Raw genomic sequence first — 17,731 nt, 5'->3', positions numbered from 1 at the left:
GTGTGCAAGGCATGTGCTGCTAAGATAATGCATAAAGCTGGCGAGGGTGAGATGTGCTGAATACCTAAAAAGCCCTTTGTTGCTATGGATATTCAGGAAGACGTGTCGGAGAACATTCACAAATGTTGGGATTCAAGGAGAGGGCGACTTGTGCTTGGAGGAGGGTAGGCATTTTTAGAAGCGCACGGTGTTCAGGCTTGGTTGCATCTCTGCGCTTTAGTCGTTCAGAAAGACTGAAATGGGCGTGGCCCTGTGCCTGGCAGGTACCCAATCAGAAAGTTCAGAGGGCAGGCGAAAGAGGCTCCCCTCCCCCAAATCAATTATCCCTCTCTCTCTCAGTCATGGATGGGGAACCAGTTCAGATGTTCTTGGTCTCTCGCTTCAGGCAGCTAACATGACTGATAGTCTTGCCCTTGGGAGTTGGAGAGCCAAAGATTACCCATGCCTTCTGCAGTCAGAATTTATTCTCAAATACCCCCAGAACTTTGATAATGTCCCGTGTACACTGCTATGAGACAGGCAAAAAGAATTCTAGAGATTGGAAAGGGTGTAATTCTCTCTGTGTTAACCCTTAACAACAGTAGGCCCAGGTAATCCTTCCTATGGGATTGTCTTGGCTTGAGAGATAGTGCAGAGCATCTACTCCCTCCTCCTCCACCCACCCTCCTTCTGCTACCTGCTCTCTCTTCCAAGTGTAGTAAGGCGCCACTCTGCTGCCTTAGTCGGTCAGCTTTCAGAAATCACTGCAGGGCTGTTAATGCTTTCTGCACATGCAAGGAATTCCAATGTATTCCGACCAAATGCCTTTCCTTGTGGGTCATTTTGTGGCTGTGAATTTCTTGGGCTGGTGGCGATGGCAGCTGTGCTGTTGCCTCACAGGGTGACATACACTGGGGTGAGAAAAGGCATGAATCAGGAGCTCTGAGCTTTCTGGTGGTTGCTGACTCTTAATGACCTCTCATTCCCCCCCTTGAATATTTAAACCAATTGATCCTAGGATCCTTGCAGTTGGGTAAAACAGATTCACAAGCATGCGCTCCTGAACTTGAGTTGGGGAGAGAGAAATGCACAAGTGGCAACATAATTCTCCATTTTGGAGAAGAATTGAGTGTGTGGGTATCTAAAGGCCGTGGCCCAAATTCCCTGGATGAAGGTATACTAAAGAAGGAAATGAGAAGATGCGCAAACTACCTCCATAGGATGAGCTTGACAGGGAAATGGCTTCTGGGGCTTGGTTTGAAGGTTGGTGGCACAAAACAAACCACCCTGGAGTGTTTTTGGTGAGGGACAAGACTCCATCTCTTTGGGCAGCCACCTGGCCTTGCGCCATCACTAGGCAGAGTTAACACCGAAAAGGGGCCATCGCCTTACTTGCTTCGTGCAGCTCCCTGCTGTTGGAAGTGCTTCCTCCTCCTCCTCCTCCTCCTTCCCTGAGCATTTTTCTTTTTGTGTTTTGCAGCAGCAGCAGCCGCGGAGAAGGAGAGGCGAAAGCTCTTTCGATATTAACAACATTGTCATCCCTATGTCTGTGGCTGCGACGACCCGCGTAGAGAAACTGCAGTACAAAGAAATCCTCACGCCGAGGTATGCACAGGAGGGGAGGGCCCTAGACCCACAAGGACACAAATGTGCAAAAGTTAGGTTTTCCCCATCGTGAGGAAGGGGGGGACATTGACGGTGGTCCAAAAAAGCCCCAAGTTTCTTGCCTGGCTGTACAAAGTGCCCAGAGTATTGAGGATGGCCGCCCATTCTCCAGTTGACTGACTTCTCTGCTGACCTGTGTTGCAGCTGGCGTGTGGTGGATATCGGTGGCCTGAAGGTGAACCCCGATGAAGACAACGAAGAGGTAATCCAAATGGTTCTCCTCGATGGCCTCTGTGAAACTGATTCTCTCTCCCTCCCCACCCCCACAATATTTCATTTTGTGTTACATATTTTCCTATTGTATTCCACTCTACGATTGGTTTTAATGAAAGACTGGTTATAGATTAACCAAAATAAAGTAATAAAATAAATAGGCCCTTCTGGAGCTTCTGTGCCCAGGGCAGCATTCCATGTAAGCAGTTTTCATCAGAGGAGCATGGCAAAATCTGTCCTGTGGGTGACTTTCTGTCATAAAGCGTGCACATGAGGCATACAGTGCTCCTCCTAAGTCAGAGCTCTCTTCTTGGGCGGCTCAATGCTGGTGTGTCTCTCAATTTCGAATATCCACTGCAAGGGGGAGCACCTGCCTTGGACATTCGCGCCATTGATTTGAACTTAAAGCAGAGTTGTACTTCCTCTGTGGTGGCTGGTGCTTTTTCGGCGAAAGTACTAGGTAAAGTCCAGTTACATAGCCGCCAGATTAGTCTGACTTGCCTTGCCTCCCCACCCCCCTGGTTTGCCTTGTGTTCTTTGCACTGAAATGAACAGGGTGGAATAACATAATGACAGTGTAACGTACGTAATAAACTACATAAATTTCACCACAGCAGAGAGCGAGACAAGTAACTGTTTCGAAAGATGAACTGCAGCAGAATGAAAACAATGCTGCATGCAGTGAATACTGGCGGGTTGGCAAACAATGCCTTCTTGCAAGGAGAAGGCAGCCTTGCCTTAATCTTCGACTGCCATCCTTTAAGTGGCTTTTTATGTGGTCACAAAACCTACAGTGTAATTTATTTAATATGCCTTTGTAGAGTCTGGAAGTAAGTGTACAGGCAGTGCAGCTTTCGTAGCCTTCAGCTTAGGCATTCATTCCTTAAAGCAATGACACTGTGTTTGTCAGATGGCGTGATCGTTTTATGGTTGGAAAGTTACCCACGTACGGGATTTTGCCCCCAGGTGGTGCATATTTAACCTCACCCTAAGAAATTGAACATTCTTCAGGATATGGCTGGTTCTAGGTCTACTCATCTGAGGCCTGTGTCATGCAGGCTTTCTTTACTGAATAGCAGCTGGTTTTTAAAAACCATGTGATGCCATTTTGTGGTTGTCAGTTAAACTTTTGTCTATGGCAAAAAAATAAAATTGCCCCCTCATTTATTCTCTGTTTTCGCCACTACATTCTGCTCTTTGCCAAAATAAAAACCAACAATCCAAATGAATTAACTCAATACAATACTTTAAAAGAGAAAAATGGGAAGGCACCAAATTTCAGGGAAGGGGAGAGCCTCCAGGCACAGAGAAATATTAGAGCTCAAAACATTTTAAATGTTCTGGACTCCAGCTACAGGCTTCTCTCCGTCCCCCGTTCCCTGCAACATAAGCAAACAAGGACATATGTTGTAAAGACATTTCATATATGGAATGTGACCTTCTTTGGATCACAATTTTGTTTCATTTCCAAAAGTGGTCTGCCAGTTGAAAAATAGCAGCTTTCTGAAGTTTGGGTTTGGTATGTGGAATAACTAAGCAGAGTGGGGCATCATTCATTCACTCTTTCATTCCAAATTAAAAAATTAAGACTTACTGTGCTCCTTGTCCTACATAAGAACCGTCCCAGGTAGAATACTGATGTTGTTTGCAAGAAGGCCGTTCCAGCCTCTCACTGCCAGGATACGGATAAAAAGCACACCTGAGAAACCTAAATCAGTTTTCAGAACTGGAGGAGGGTCTTTCTGCTGCAGCAAAGCTCATCACCTCCTAAAATTGGGTCTTGCTGTGTATGACTGTTTCCTGATCAAACTGTGGGGCTTGTTGAATGGGCAAAGTGAGTTTTGAATGGGAACAAATGAGCCCTCGCCCAACTTCTCTTGCCTCAAATGTGTGCTCACAGAAACTAGCGGGATTGTCTGAACTGCCCCTTCCAGCTGCTCATGGATAGAAAATTAAGAGTGGAAGAGCAGAGAACAGCTGCTGTGCCTGAACACCTTTATGGGGTGCCAGGTGGTGTTTTGTACAGCCTCCTTCATTGAAACCAGAGACGCTTTGGAGACTCTCAGTGCTAACCTCACATGATTTCTCTTCCAGATAGAGGATCTGTCTGACTCAGCCTTTGCCACTCTCCACGCCAAGTGTGAGGAGTCGGAACGGGCAAGGTGGCTTTGGAGCACAACTGTGCCGCCTCAGCGGCGGGGCAGCAGGTAAGGCCAGCTGCTGTTTCAGCACCACAGTGCCTATAAATACCTCCAGATATCTAAAAGGCTGTCATGGGGGAGGATGGAGCAAGCTTGTTTTCTCCTTCTCTGCAGCCTAGGATCTGAGATCGAAACACCAGGAAGAACTTTCTGAAAGTAAGAGCTGTTCCAACAGTGGAGCAGACTGCCTTGGAAGCTGGTGGGTTCTCCTTCCTTGGAGGTTTCTGAGCAGAGGCTGGATGACCATCTCTCATGGATGCTTTAGTTGAGAATCCTGCATTGCGAGAGGTTGGACTAGACAACCCTCAGGGTCCCTTCCAACTCTTCGATTCTGTGAGTCTGGGTCCCAGCAGATGCTCAGAGTTGGCCACCCTCCAATAAAGGAGAATGCCAGCACTACTCAAAAGCCTTTTAGAACTTAACAGGTCAAAGACAAAACCCACAGTGTTCGCCAGCAGACAGGAAAGAAACAGGGCAGGGGCTGAAACAATCTGAGGTGGCTCAGTTGTGAGTGCAACCTCTGGGTTGTGTGCAGGTCACCCCTACCCTGATTGGACACTAACCATTGTTTACCATTCCATTTGAACCACAACTTGCTTTGGAAACCAGGGTTTGATCCTGATAACCAGTCCTTGTTTGCAGAAGAATGTTTAACTATAGCTTGCCCATTTGAACAAAACAAACCTATGGTTTGTCTCGAACCAGGAAATGAGAAGGGGGAACTGCCACACCCAAAAGGAAGGACAGAGTGCCTGAGCCCTAGGCTTAGGCACCTAATTACAAACCACAATTTGGAAGCTAAATCTGAACTACCCCTCTACATAGCTTGGTTCCAGTAATCACCCTGTAAGGTTTTGAGTGAATGGCTCATTCTTTTCATTGTGAATTTGCAGAGTTTCGCTCTTTAGGGGGTTGGACTAGATGACTCTCCCTTCCAACTCTGCAGCTCTGTGATTCTACAAGCCCAAATGCCCTGGTGGTGGGCAACTTACTTTCAGTGTTCCTCTGTATTGCCGCACAGGCAGTGTTTGTCTTGAGTGTGGCAATGTTCTGGTATTTGCTTGTGGGAAGAAGATATAAGGCACCAATGGTCTGAGGCTAGAAAGAGGGGCTGCCTTTAGAAACTGTGGTTCATTCAGAGCCTGGTTGAAGAACTTTCAGCCCTTTAGAGGTTTTTAAGACTCCAGCTCCCATCATCCCAGACCATTTAATGGACCATCCTGACTGGGGCTGATGGGAGTTTTGATCCAACAATATTTGGAAGGCCACAACCTCCTCTTTCCTGGCCTAGAACATGGCAGCCAGGTTATTAACAGGCACTGGCAACTGACATTATTTGCCTGGGATTGGTGGCGCAACATTTCTGCGAGTTTTGCACTTTTACAGGCGTGCATGGCTTGTGGCATTTAACAAAGTAGAAGCGTGCAGGAGGTTACAATGTGGACTTCAACACAAGGAATACAATAGAAAGATGAGGGAGGCAGACTGCAGCATGGCTAGACGGGGGACGGACAGGACAGGTGTTTCATTACAGTTAAATCTCGCCGGAGCTGGAAGGTGTCAATCTTCTGCGGGACCCTTACTCCAGGTGGACAAGACTGTTTGAATTGGGAATTTGCTTAGCTCCTGATCCTTGTACAGCCACAACTTGAATTTAACCCACAGTTGCAACAGAAGAATCGGGAGCTTTTGCTTTTGGATTTGGTGCATTTCTGTTGCGCTACTTTTAGAAGCAGCACAGCAGCGAAAAGTACCAAATTCAAACAGTGCCACATTTAACCTGCATCTCCCAAGGGATTGTTCCGCCGCAGCTTGCATTTGGTGCTGCGTTTGAAGCTGCAGCACCAAACCTGTCCCTGTCCCTGACACCGGATGACGGACAGAACTGTGTGGCTTGGCACAAACAGCCTAGCAGACCAAAGGGCCTCATTAGACTCCCCGACTGCAGGTGCCTCACTTCTGGAGGAGAATCTGAAGACAAAGGAATTGTGCCAGAGGCAGCAGGTCGTAGGAGGGATTTGAAGGCTGTTCCGATGGGACAGCAGGGGAGAAAGGGCAGAGCTCTTTGAGGGAGCTGGAGACCTGAGGGTGAAGGCAGGGATCTGTCAGGATATGAGAGCAGAGAGGTGGCAGCAGTTGAGGAAGGGCATGTCAGACTTGGAGAAGAAAGGGCTTGTCTTCATCTACCTGCTCTCCTGGCCCTTTCCCAGCACTGCAGCTGTGCTCTGCTTGAAACTAATCTGGATTGAGTGAGGTGGAAGGGCATACTATTGGGTGGGTTCTGGTGGCCTTTCGAATGTAAGCCATTGGGAACGTGTGGCTTTCAACATGTGATGCTGGCACCTTCCTTTTTTAAAGCAGAGGGGGGAAAAGAAATGCATTGTCGTCATTCCAGGTCTTACAGATCCACAGATGGACGGACAACGCCGCAGCTGGGGAACCCCTCGACCCCACAACCAGCATCACCCGATGTTGGCAACTGCTACGCGCATTCTGATGTCTCCCACACCCACTCGCCACGCAGCCCCATCAGCCCAGACATGTTTTCTGGTCCCCACACCCCTCTGTCCCGGGACTCCATGCGGCATCTGTCCAGTGAGGACACACGATGTTCCACACCGGAATCTGGCCTTGATGAACAGGTGAGTGGTGGGTTTCTTTGCGGCTTTGCTTAGCATTCTAGGTGGTAATATTAATGAGTTGTGCTGACAGACAAGTAATGTCTACTGTGAAGAAGGCAATTTCTCTTCCCCGCCCTCCAGTAACGGGTTTCCAGGGCGCCTGTAGTTAGAGTGGGGTTTTACTTTCTGGACAGAAAGCAGGGGCCCCTTCCCCAGTCCATCTGTGTGCAAAAATTGTCTTAACAAAAGCACTGGACGCAATTTCTCAGTGGAACTGCTATCAATCTGTCAGTGTTCACAGGTGAGGTTATGCCAGGGGCCTTCTGGTGTTAGACTTAACTCTCTTCCGCATCAGCCAGCTTGGCCAATCTCTGGAGGCCCACAGCTTCCATCCCTTGTTTATGCTGATAATGGAACAACCTTCCCCAGCCAGGGTTACCACATGTTTCGGACAACAGCTCTCAGCCCCAGCTAATATGGCCAATGGAAAATAATGGCAGAACAACATCTTCAGGGTACCAGAAGGGTCTACCAGACACTTCTGAACCAAGATGCGCCAGGAGGAGATAGGAGTGCTTAGTTGTGGACAAGAGCCTATGAGATATAGTGGGCGTAACTGAAGCCTGGTGGAGTGGAGCACAGCAGTGTGGAATACAGCTATCCTGCTAGATAAAAACTATTTAGGAAAGATGTATAGGTAGTGGTCTGGTTCCAGGTGTTGGCAAGGGGTGCCTCAGTCAAGACACTTAACTCCCATCCTTTGAGAAGGTTGCAAGGATGTTGCACATTTCTTGAGAAGGTTACAAGGTTGTTGCACATTTATTGGAATAGGAGCAGGTTGCTGTCAGTGCCTGAAGATTCAGGGATGGAGGATTTAGGTTAAATATTGGGAAGATTTGTGTATGGGAAGAGAATGTATACATTGCCCAGGGAAGTTGGGGGATACCTCCTGGAGATTTCCAAGAAAAATTTGGACAAGGCAAGGACTCTATATAAAGGCCCCAATTCAGGGCTGGTGCTAACTGTCCCAACTCCCGTTCATTTCCCAACCGGGCAACACGTTTCTCGGAAAACGCCTCAATTAATATTGCCGTACAGGTTTCTGTAGTGAACTGTGTGTCTGGGACTTAGCTACAGAGATAATGGTTTGATGTATTCTAAAGGGTGTGCAGATGCCATGCAGATTGATGTTGAAGCCCCCCTGACCATTCTTTGGTTGCTTTTCAGACTGTACAGCCCTGGGAACGACGCCACTTCCCACTGTCCTACAACCCCAAGACAGAGTGTGAGGACCAGTTGGATCCGCACGACCGGGCCTCACGGTCCACACGGCGCACCTCCGGTAGCAAGCCTTCCCGGGAAACAGACGGAGCTCCCACCTCGCCCACCCTCGCTTGCCTCAAGAGCCGGAATCCAGGGGCCGTGGCCACAGTTCAGCGGCCGACCCACAGATAAGAGATGGACAGGAAGATGAGAGCAAAAAGCAATCCACCAAACTAACTCTTGGCATTAAAGCTTCTGAAATCTGCGTTTGATATTCAAACATCCTGCCGGGAATTTTCACAGTTTTTAGTGAATTTAAGGAGTTTAGAAACTGTTTTATTTTTCTTTCTTTCTTTCCATGTTTCCTTGTCACGCACACCTTTTATCCAGTGCTGTGTGGTCTAATGAGGAGAGCAAACTTGTCTCCCCTTTCCCATGCTTTAGGTGTACACTCCACAAACAGGAGGGTGAAGCTGGCCAAGTGACCCCTGGAATTGGTTCTCTGGTGAAAGGCTTTTCTTTCTTTCTCCTTTTTTTCTTTTTCTTCTGTTCGGTGTCTGTTCTCCTCACCTTACCACCATCACTGTGCCCCTCCCCCAAGATTTTAGTGGAGTGAAATTAGTGGTGAAAAGTGACGTCTTCTGAGTACAACTTCCCTCACTATCTGTTTCTGCTCTTGGGCCGCAGTGGCACTAGAATGCACTTGCAATGCAAACTCTCCCTGAAGCTGCACCCAAAAGAGATGGCTTCCCACCTTGTGGGCTAGAAGAAGAAGAAGAAGCTCTTCCCCTCCAGTTCCTTCACCCTCTGTTACATTTATTAATCCATTCTGCTGTTTGTTGCTGCTTTTCAGACCATCCATGTTAAAAGATTTGTACAAGAAAAGGCAATTCCCTATCAGTACCCTGGATGTGATTTTATTTTTTTAAAAATCAGTTTTATTCAGCTCATACTGTGCTGCTTAATCCCTCCCCAAGTAGCAAGTTAGGAGCAGGGAAAAGGCTGTCAGCCCATCTAGAATTTTTTTTTGGGGGGGGGGGTTGTCATTCTCCCCTCCCCTTTAAATGCTGTCAAGTTATTAACACTTCAGTATTCCCTTTTTAATTTTGCACTTTGCCCATTAGTCTGAAAGTTGCAGTAGGTTGTATTTCTTCTGCTGCTCAGTTGCAATACAGTAGTGTTAAGCCTTAAAATACTGAGAAGGGATGTCAGCAGGATTCAGGAACTTGCCACCCCAGATTCACAAGCCATATTTTAGCAAGTGTCGTAAAATTCATTGTTTTTCCCCCACCCTATATAGAAATATATGGTCTATGCATTGCTTGAGATTACATCTTATATTTTAAGCTATGTTTGAGTATCTAAATTGTTTTCAACTGTTTTTTCCTGGAGAAAGATAGGACTTTGTTTTTCACCACTACTGCTTAACTCCACTTCCACACACCCCTTAGTTCAAAAGTAAACTTCTCCGCCAAGTTTTCTTTCCTCTTTCTCATAACTTCTTGGGCTGGCTATTGACAAGCTCAACAGGTTTGGAAATTTTAAAAATCACTTTGTTTTGTTTTTTAATTTAAAGAGGCCGTTCACATCACATCCCCAGTGGCTCCCAGATTCTGCACACCGATCCATCTGTAATGTTTTTCTGACCCCTAGCGGTGTGGCTGTTGGTCCCTGTCCTGTTGTTAGCATTGCGCCTGTCTTCTGTATTAATCACATCACCAAAAAAGGAAAAAAATACATTTTTTCTCATTTTGTAATCGTAACGAAATAGTAGCTAAACTGCTTAATGGTTGGGGTTTTTTCACAATTTTCAACATTACCTAATGTTTTTGGTTCTGTTCTAGTTAATTTCTTTTTAAGAAGAGGAAAAACCCAATGCTACCATATCCCTCTGCATTAAGTGCTTTTCTATTTATAAGGTTGAAAATTCTGAATAACCCTCTTAGCGTTATAAAGGAAAAATCCAGAAAAAAAACCACCTTGTATTTTGTAAATATTTCTTTTCCTGCTTCAAGCTGTGTAATGTCCTTGTTATATAGAAACGCTTTTCTTCAGAGAAGCTGATCTTTGTTTAATGTCTTGATTCTGTTGGCCAAAGCACAAATGTGTGCTTATAAAAAAAAAAAAGATTAAAAAAATTAAAAAGTTAAGAAAACTGTGTGCTAAATCTCTTCTTTGGGAAATAACAGTTGGATGAGTGCTATTATTAGAGATTAGTGAGGATGCAGAGGTATCGATTGAAATTATCAAGGAATAAAAGCAAGCAATGGCTTTAAGAATGTGACTAAACTTTTAAATCACCATTTTTAAAATTTCTTTTTTGAAACTAGCATTTTCAAAGACAGGCTTTCCCCCAGAATATTATAAAATGGTGGTAGCCATGGTGCTGAGGTGGATACCTTTCTGCCTAGCCCAGCAGCCTGGTGAAGATGCAAGCCACTTTTTTGTTATGCTCATTACTGCCACATGATTCCTGGAGAATTACCCAAGGGTGAATACAGCCCTCAATACAAAAAGGTCTTGCCATGCCCATAGAGGGGGATGAGTGTCTTGTCCAGATGATGAGAACTCAGCTTAAAATGAATGAAAGCAAAAACAGGAATTCTGGAAGTACCATCTTCACAGGAACATTTTTCAGTTTAATGATGTGGTAAGAATTCACAAAGGCCTAAGTATATGAAACTGGAACAGCGCTAACAAACAGATCTGTCTGTTAGTTCCAGCAAGAACGGTGTTACTTCTGCACTACCCCAGTCTCCACCATAACCCTCCAACAAAGGCAAAGCTCGTTTAATATTGTAGTAATGAATTCTTTATTTCCAAATTCACTTTTACAGCAAGTCGGTGTAAACCAGTTGTTATAACACACAAGTACAATATGGACAGTCACAGACAGGTAGCTAAGCTAGGATGATCATATGGAGATCTTACTCCTTTCCCACCCCCTCCCACCCCGTTTCCCCACCCCCGAGAAACTTAAAAGGGAATTTGTTGGGTCTTCCAAACTCCATTGTCCCTTTTTCATACTTTCAAGTTCATGACAAAAAGCCCATTTTTTTCCCTCTTTAACTTTCAAAACCATGATTTTCATCTGTCAAATTTTAACACTTTTCCAACCCCCTAGATATGTATATTTATATACCAAGACAAGACACCAGCCAGTCAATTCAACATGGCCCTCGATTGGAACCCTCATGGGTCTAACCCTCTATAAAACTGATGCCATTATGCATCCTAAAATGAGCCATAAAGACAATCAAAATCCATGTTTGAAAACAGATATTATGACAGGGAGATGGCTAAATTTGGGGTGGGGGGAAATAACTCAGAATGTTTCAATGGTTGATCCTATGCTTGGGGAAGGGGAAGATTTGAGCAGTGAAATGAATGGATGAAGGCAAGGGCTGTTAATATTCAGGAGAATCAGGGAGTCAAATGATCTCAAATATAACTTTGTGTTTGTTTTTGTTGCTTCATACTGAATAAAGAGGGCTATTGTTTTATTTACAGCTTAAGCCAATACAAAAACTGACAAAAGATGACGTTTTTCCAGCCCTAGCTCAATCGCCTAATGCAAACAGAAAAGAATCTCAGTGACATGGTATATGCGCTCAGTGGGAAAAATCTCACATTTGTTCACTTCAGGCATATTAAGCTTCCTCACATCCTAAAGTAATACAACTGCAGGCTTTATTTTTAAATACAGTATCATAGAGTTACTGGAAATTGTTGAAAGTTGACCAATATGCTGATCTGTCTGAAGAACCCTGCCTACCACATTGGTACTGCAGTACAGTGATATAGCCAACAAAGTAACATTCTTGAACCCAATCGGTTCCTCTCCCATGCTATCCCATCTTTCATCTTAGTCACAACTTACTCAACTTTTTTTTTTTTTTACTTCATTCCACAAAATACTTTTGCTTACAGAAACAATGGACAATCTGTACTTCCCAACAATTAGTTGAACTGATTTTATCCATGGCTCAAAACAATAAGCAAGCAAAGGCAGCAACAGACTTTGCAAGGTGGTACTCCTAAAGCAGAAAGCCTTAGTCCCGACTCAGCCTAACAAGGACAAAAACACATGCACACAGCCCATCTTCAAGGTGTCTTATCTCACAAGGAATGTATTAAGTTTAGCAACCAGCATTGGCTTGAAATTTGAACACCGCATCAGACATTTTCTCAGAAAAACATGCAAAGAAAGTTTTTAAAGATTTTTCTTTTCACCACCACTTAGAAATAGAAGCCCACTTTGCAAGTCCCCCCCCCCAAATATTCTCTACCACTTTGGGGGGGTTTTGAGCAGCTGCAGTTTCCACAAACATTCCTCCAATATCCTTGAATGCCTAGGTCTGTGGCATTGTACAAAGGCTACTCTGGCTAGGGTACAGAAGATTTGTTTCACAATGGTGTGGGGTTTTGGAATAATTATGTGGCAGCAGTGGGGCTGTGGCCTTCCAGCTGCTGGTGGTCTATAGCTTCCATTATTCTTGACCATTTACTCTGCTGGCTTGGGCAGATGGAGAGTTGAGTCCACCATCATATGGAGGTGCAGAGCCAGTAGCTTTTCAGAAGGTAGACTTGACTCCCTACCAGTCCCCAACAACATAGGTCAATGATCAGGGATGATGGGAGCTGTGGACTAGCACCACATCCAGTGCCACAGATTCCCCACCTCAGTACAAAGACAGATGCACGAGTTGGGTAGCAAGACTATTTGAGGAAATGGAGAGAACAGGAAGAGGAAATTCTTAATCACTATGAGCACTGTCCTCCCAACTCTACAGTTCTGTGATTCTAATTATGCATGCTATGATCCTTATCTGTTGCAGAATCTTCTGCACTCATGACAAGACACCTGGTTCACTTAGACACTGCCACCCAGTCACCAACAACCACCATCAGTTTGGCAAACTCAGATAATATACGCCTTGCCAAGCTTTAAATACTATGCTGTAAACCTACACCACAGTTCCTTATTGGACCTAGCTTTGAGGGTCAGGCCTCTGTTGCCATATTTGTGAACTTACTGTTAAAAAGCCATGTATGCTATCACCAATTTGAGATCCCCCCCCCCCCCCGCTTCTTGGGTTTGTGTGTTTTGTTTTACTTAAACCATCTTATCCTCTCACTTGGAAATTTCCAAACACATCCAGACAATTCCAACTGTGTAATGTATAAGTGGTGCTGGGACTGCCTTATAAAATCTGTATTATTTACAACTGTTCATGCAATAGATTGTGTCATAATTCTAATAGGAGCTCTGTTGCTCTTCCGTGTTTCAGGTAGTACTCCAATAAACTAGGCTATGTTTTGCAAAGCCTGTGTTGCTTGGGAACTTACATCTGAAGGATGGAAATTTGAGAGGGCAGGGGAGAGAGAAAGATTCTATAAGATGATAAAGGCAGTGGCAGGGAGGAATAGCCATTCACAAAAGGCAAAGTACTCTCTGAAAATAAAGTATTTTCACTTAGCCTAGGTAGATGCACAGCTACAACTCGTATCGTAAATGTTTTTTAAACAGCAAAGGGGGGAAGGGTTTGTAAGGACGACCCTGGAATCTGTACTACAAATGCAATTAGTCTTCCAACTTTGACAGGTGAGGGAAAGAGCTCTTTCTGCTAGTGTGATAGCTTCTTGAGCCAGTACACATATGCAGGTTATGTTCAGAAACAGTCATTATTCAGACACTTCTGCAGTGTGCTAGTTTTGGACTCTCCCCCCCCCCACCTGTGAAAACTTGAATTCTCTGGCACCTTTTCAGAAAATATGGGAAATAGATTCCTGCTGGTTGCATTGTGCTGTAGGTTTCCCTTGGAGCATGCACACCCAAGTTTGGGGACTTGTTCTTACTACATGAGCAATGCTTGAGTACTCATAACTGAAAGAGTGAACAATCTTCATGGAAAAGTATTGGAGGTGATAACGAAACCTTTTGGTGTCTATGATTTGTGATGCTTCTTCCACAGATGCACGTACTGAGGAACAAACATGCATGCGATGAAGAGAGCATCAGATATATGCAACTATTATGAAAGACTCTTGATTCTAAAAGGTGCACCTATTCCCACATGCACGCCCTTCCAGGAAGTTACCCTTCTTCCCCCATGCACTTGCACTTAAGTGCACCTATCTCATTTAACAAAAAACCCTAGAACCACACCTCTACCTCACAAATTTCTACGTACAACCACAATTTTGTCATGAAAACCAAGAGAAACGGCCATGCTTATCGGACTGAACACAAGGAGCAAATCTGAAACCCACAAACCTCCTTGCTCCCCTCCCCCAAGAACGCCTACCAAGTCCTTTGAGCCAACCTGCAAATGTTATGGCAAGAGCAAAGAGACGGGCATGGAACTTGTGGCATTTTTTAGGCTGGAAAGATGAGAAAGAAGGCAGGCAAGTGGAAGAGGGGAGAAAAGTGGTAGTAATAGTCAAATAGTATGAAAATTTGCTTTTAATGTCCCTACATTTGCAAAAACAGTATCCCCAAAGGAGAATCGCATGAGGCAAGCGTCACCTTGCTCCTCAGTATGCACCATTTGAACCATAGTTGAGGGAGCTGGCAGGATTTCAATGCTGTTTGCTATTGTAATTCAAAGGTATCAGGCCAATGCATTGGCCCTCGCATGCAGTGGTATGGCTCTAGTCAAACCCCATTCAAGAAAACTTAAAATAAAAGGCATTTGCCCCCTTCCCAGCATAGAAACATGTCCCCCTGCAGAGATGAGATTCTGAAGACTAATTCCCTGAGGACTGAAGTAGGGGATATTTCACACTGCAAATCCTGTGTATGCAGTTGATATCTGCTTTAGACTTACACTATTACACATACCTGTAACAAAATGCAAAACAGCAGGTGTTCTTGAAGAAGGTTACTAAACAATCCCACAGCAATATAGGCTCTTTTCTCTGTTCATGGGGACAAACTTGGTTAGCTGCTGCACATCGACAGAGGCAGATACCAACCCTCTTTCTCAAGCTTATATCCTATGCAGCACAATTTTTCCTAACAATTACATTTCCTTTTGTTTAGGAGCAAGTGGTGAAATGATGTCTTTCTCTAGACTGAGATATAGTAAGAAATCTTTGTTTTCATACTGTTACTAATTTTGAAATCCTGAGACCACAGATGAATAAATGGCAAGGGGGACAGGGAACCAGGTTAAAAGAGTTAGCCCATTAATATAAAAAACTAAATAAATTAAGGAATGGTGGGGAATGAAGATGTAAAACGGAACAGAGGAAGAAAGGCCAGAGTGGATTCTTCTCTTCTTATTCTCTCCACCCACTTTAACACAATCACAAGCCCTGCTTGGCCAGGGAAGCAGACACTTCATCGGCCAATGTGGCCAGCTGTGGGGAGTCCACCATGTTGATGCTTCCAGTAGAGGAGACGTTGCTAAGGCGCCGTGGGGAGGCATCTCCAGATACAGTGGGTGATTTGTAGACAATTTCAGCTCCATGGTCAGTCTTGGCTTTGGCGTTCTCACGAAAGGTCAGCTTGTGGCTCTCAATCTGGAATGAGAGACATCGGCAGGTCAGGACAAGAGAGCAGGACAGGGGAAAGTGGAGGGGGTTGATGCTGTTTTCCCACCACCCACTTCAGCTATACCTTCACTAGAGTTTGACTGGTATGCCAAAGTGGTTCGTTCAGCCGCAGCTCCTCTTCTCCCCATCGCCGCTGCTTTGGCAGAACACTGATGTATGCTCAGAATTAGGAAAATCCAGGCTCTCAGTTTTTAGTGTGTTGTTATAAGGGCACTTCCACTCATTTGCTTGGCTGACATTTTTTTAAATTAAAAAAATAATGATATCCATGTTTCCTTGATCTAGGAATCCTACATTGCTTCATACAACCTATAGACAGAAGTTGTATGCAAACTGTGTGCTATGAGCCTATGAAATGGAACATACAAAAATGTCAACTTCTTTCAAAAGCAGCTTCTCCCAGAATTGTACTACCATGTTATGAAAAGGTGACCTATCCAAATAAATTTATGAATGTTTTCAGGCAAAGAAGTCGAGTCTCCTATCAAACTGGGCATCCCTTATCTTGAAACCATGCCAGATGAAAGATCCCAGCAGCCAATCTTGCAGATAGGTGGAATGGTGATAGAGGTCTGATAGTCCAAAATATTTTTAAAGTACAGGGGTTTTTTTCACATTAAGCTGCTAGGGTTAGTACAGAACACCAGGTTTTCAATCTAACAAAATCAGAGAAAACTAGTATGATGCCTTACCACCCCACACCCTCCCAGCTCTGGGTATCTGATTCCCATCTAGCTCTCACAAAGCTCATGAGAACAGGTAACTACTTACTGGCATCACATGGGTGCAAGTCGGGGAGTGGGCTCTCCTCAGGGATGGAGGGCTCCGTGATGGGGGAAGGAGGCCCAGTCTTATTGGGGCAGTTTTGAGCACCGTTCGTGTCTTCCTTGCCCTTCTCTCTCTGCATGTGGGTGGAGAAGGTCAGTGGGATGCAAAATAGCATCGTCAAATAAGATGACATGAAACCAAAAATCTTCAATGGGGAGGGAGGGACATATAGAATTGGAGGAGGACAGAGCATCAGGAATATAACTGCAGTGTGCAGAAGAAGGTACAGGAACCAGAGATGGAGAATGCAAGAGCTAGCGAATAAAGATGGTGTGCACTCCGATATGTCTCATACCACTCAGCAGATGGCTGATGAATTTTGCCATTGTCAGTCAGCAGAGGAGTGGAACATACAGGCATGGGTTAACTCCTCTTCTGGAAAGCAGGGTCAAATGATTTTTACCAAAAAATAATTCTAGTGGGGAAGAAAGCTTTGTCCAGTTTCCAATCTTAACTCTGCCTTCACAAAAAAGCAGGGTTAATTCTTGCCTTTGTATGCTACTGTTGTCACCATAGGTGCCTTCTTAAATAAAAAATTGATCTTCTCAGAAGGCCTTAACTTTGATACAACCTTTATCCTCTGGATCTCCTCTCTCATTAGCCAGAAGTGCTGAGAGGGTGGGCTGGAGCCTGCACCTGGGCCCTCCTACTCAACTCCCTGCTTAAGTGCTAAGGGCTCTGCGGAGGAAAAAGAGCTCCGTTTACAGCCTTTGGGCCACTACATTAGAGATAGCCAGGAGTCTTCCCAGACCCCTAAGCAATCCCAGGAATACCAGCAAATGATCGGGGGTAGCTGGGGTTGCGGACCCCCATTCCACAGTTGTAGAAGAAGTCTTTAGAGGCGTGGGTATCTAGAGTCTACATCCCCCTCCCCTTATCAGGTGGCGACAGCAGGGTTTTTTGCTTAAAGCAACAACTTATTGTGAGATGAAGTTACTGTATATAGCTTGGTGATGGCTGGTGCAGGGGTGCTACTAAAGCAGAGGACCTCTGTAGTGTTTCCCATATTCTTTACTGTTCCCAAGAAATACAGATGCTCACACTTCATTAGCATAATTTGTTATCACAGGAAAGGATTCCTTCTAGATGCCCTGGCTGTCTCAGGGCACAACTACAGAATGGTCACCAAGCCTGAGCAGATAGCTAATATAATAATTAATATAATTGGAATAAATTCCAAAGTTTAAACTTGTCTCTTGGGGAGGGGAATCAGTGGGGGAGAGAACAGTGCTATTCCTGACATTAAACCTTCTCACTCTCATGAATTCTCTGCCCCCTTTAACTATGTTCATCACGCTGCTTGCCATTCATGGACTCTTCTTCCTGTGCCTGGAGCATAGGGCCATCCAAGTGGGTCAAAAGTCATACTTATGCTCACAGTGCCTGCAAGGCTTTCCTTCT

At 44.9% G+C, this 17,731-nt stretch overlaps 2 protein-coding genes across 57 annotated transcripts in view; one reads left to right on the top strand and one right to left on the bottom strand.

Moving 5' to 3' along the window:
• The window catches only part of KANSL1 (KAT8 regulatory NSL complex subunit 1), a 154,262-nt gene extending 144,165 nt beyond the window's left edge, over window positions 1–10,097 (top strand). For 10 of the 23 annotated variants that reach the window (XM_083708469.1, XM_083708467.1, XM_083708480.1 and 7 more), the window contains 5 exons: window positions 1,460–1,584; window positions 1,789–1,846; window positions 3,952–4,064; window positions 6,454–6,700; window positions 7,907–10,097. In XM_083708469.1, coding sequence (XP_083564595.1) covers window positions 1,460–1,584; window positions 1,789–1,846; window positions 3,952–4,064; window positions 6,454–6,700; window positions 7,907–8,134 — 771 coding nt within the window. In that variant the 3' untranslated portion in view covers window positions 8,135–10,097. Of the gene's footprint in view, window positions 1–1,456; window positions 1,585–1,788; window positions 1,847–3,951; window positions 4,065–6,453; window positions 6,701–7,906 lie in introns of all 23 variants that reach the window. The other 13 variants (XM_083708465.1, XM_083708476.1, XM_083708477.1 and 10 more) reach the window with 3 other exon arrangements.
• Window positions 10,098–15,211: 5,114 nt separating this feature from the next.
• Window positions 15,212–17,731, bottom strand: part of MAPT (microtubule associated protein tau) — an 84,955-nt gene continuing 82,435 nt past the window's right edge. For 25 of the 34 annotated variants that reach the window (XM_083708556.1, XM_083708555.1, XM_083708531.1 and 22 more), the window contains one exon: window positions 15,212–15,469. In XM_083708556.1, coding sequence (XP_083564682.1) covers window positions 15,254–15,469 — 216 coding nt within the window. In that variant the 3' untranslated portion in view covers window positions 15,212–15,253. Of the gene's footprint in view, window positions 15,470–16,273; window positions 16,404–17,731 lie in introns of all 34 variants that reach the window. The other 9 variants (XM_083708530.1, XM_083708540.1, XM_083708539.1 and 6 more) reach the window with 1 other exon arrangement.

The sequence above is a fragment of the Podarcis gaigeae genome, assembly GCF_964106915.1.
Source record: "Podarcis gaigeae genome assembly, chromosome: 13".
Taxonomy (NCBI): Eukaryota; Metazoa; Chordata; class Lepidosauria; order Squamata; family Lacertidae; genus Podarcis; species Podarcis gaigeae.
This window is presented reverse-complemented; position numbering and strand designations above follow the sequence as displayed.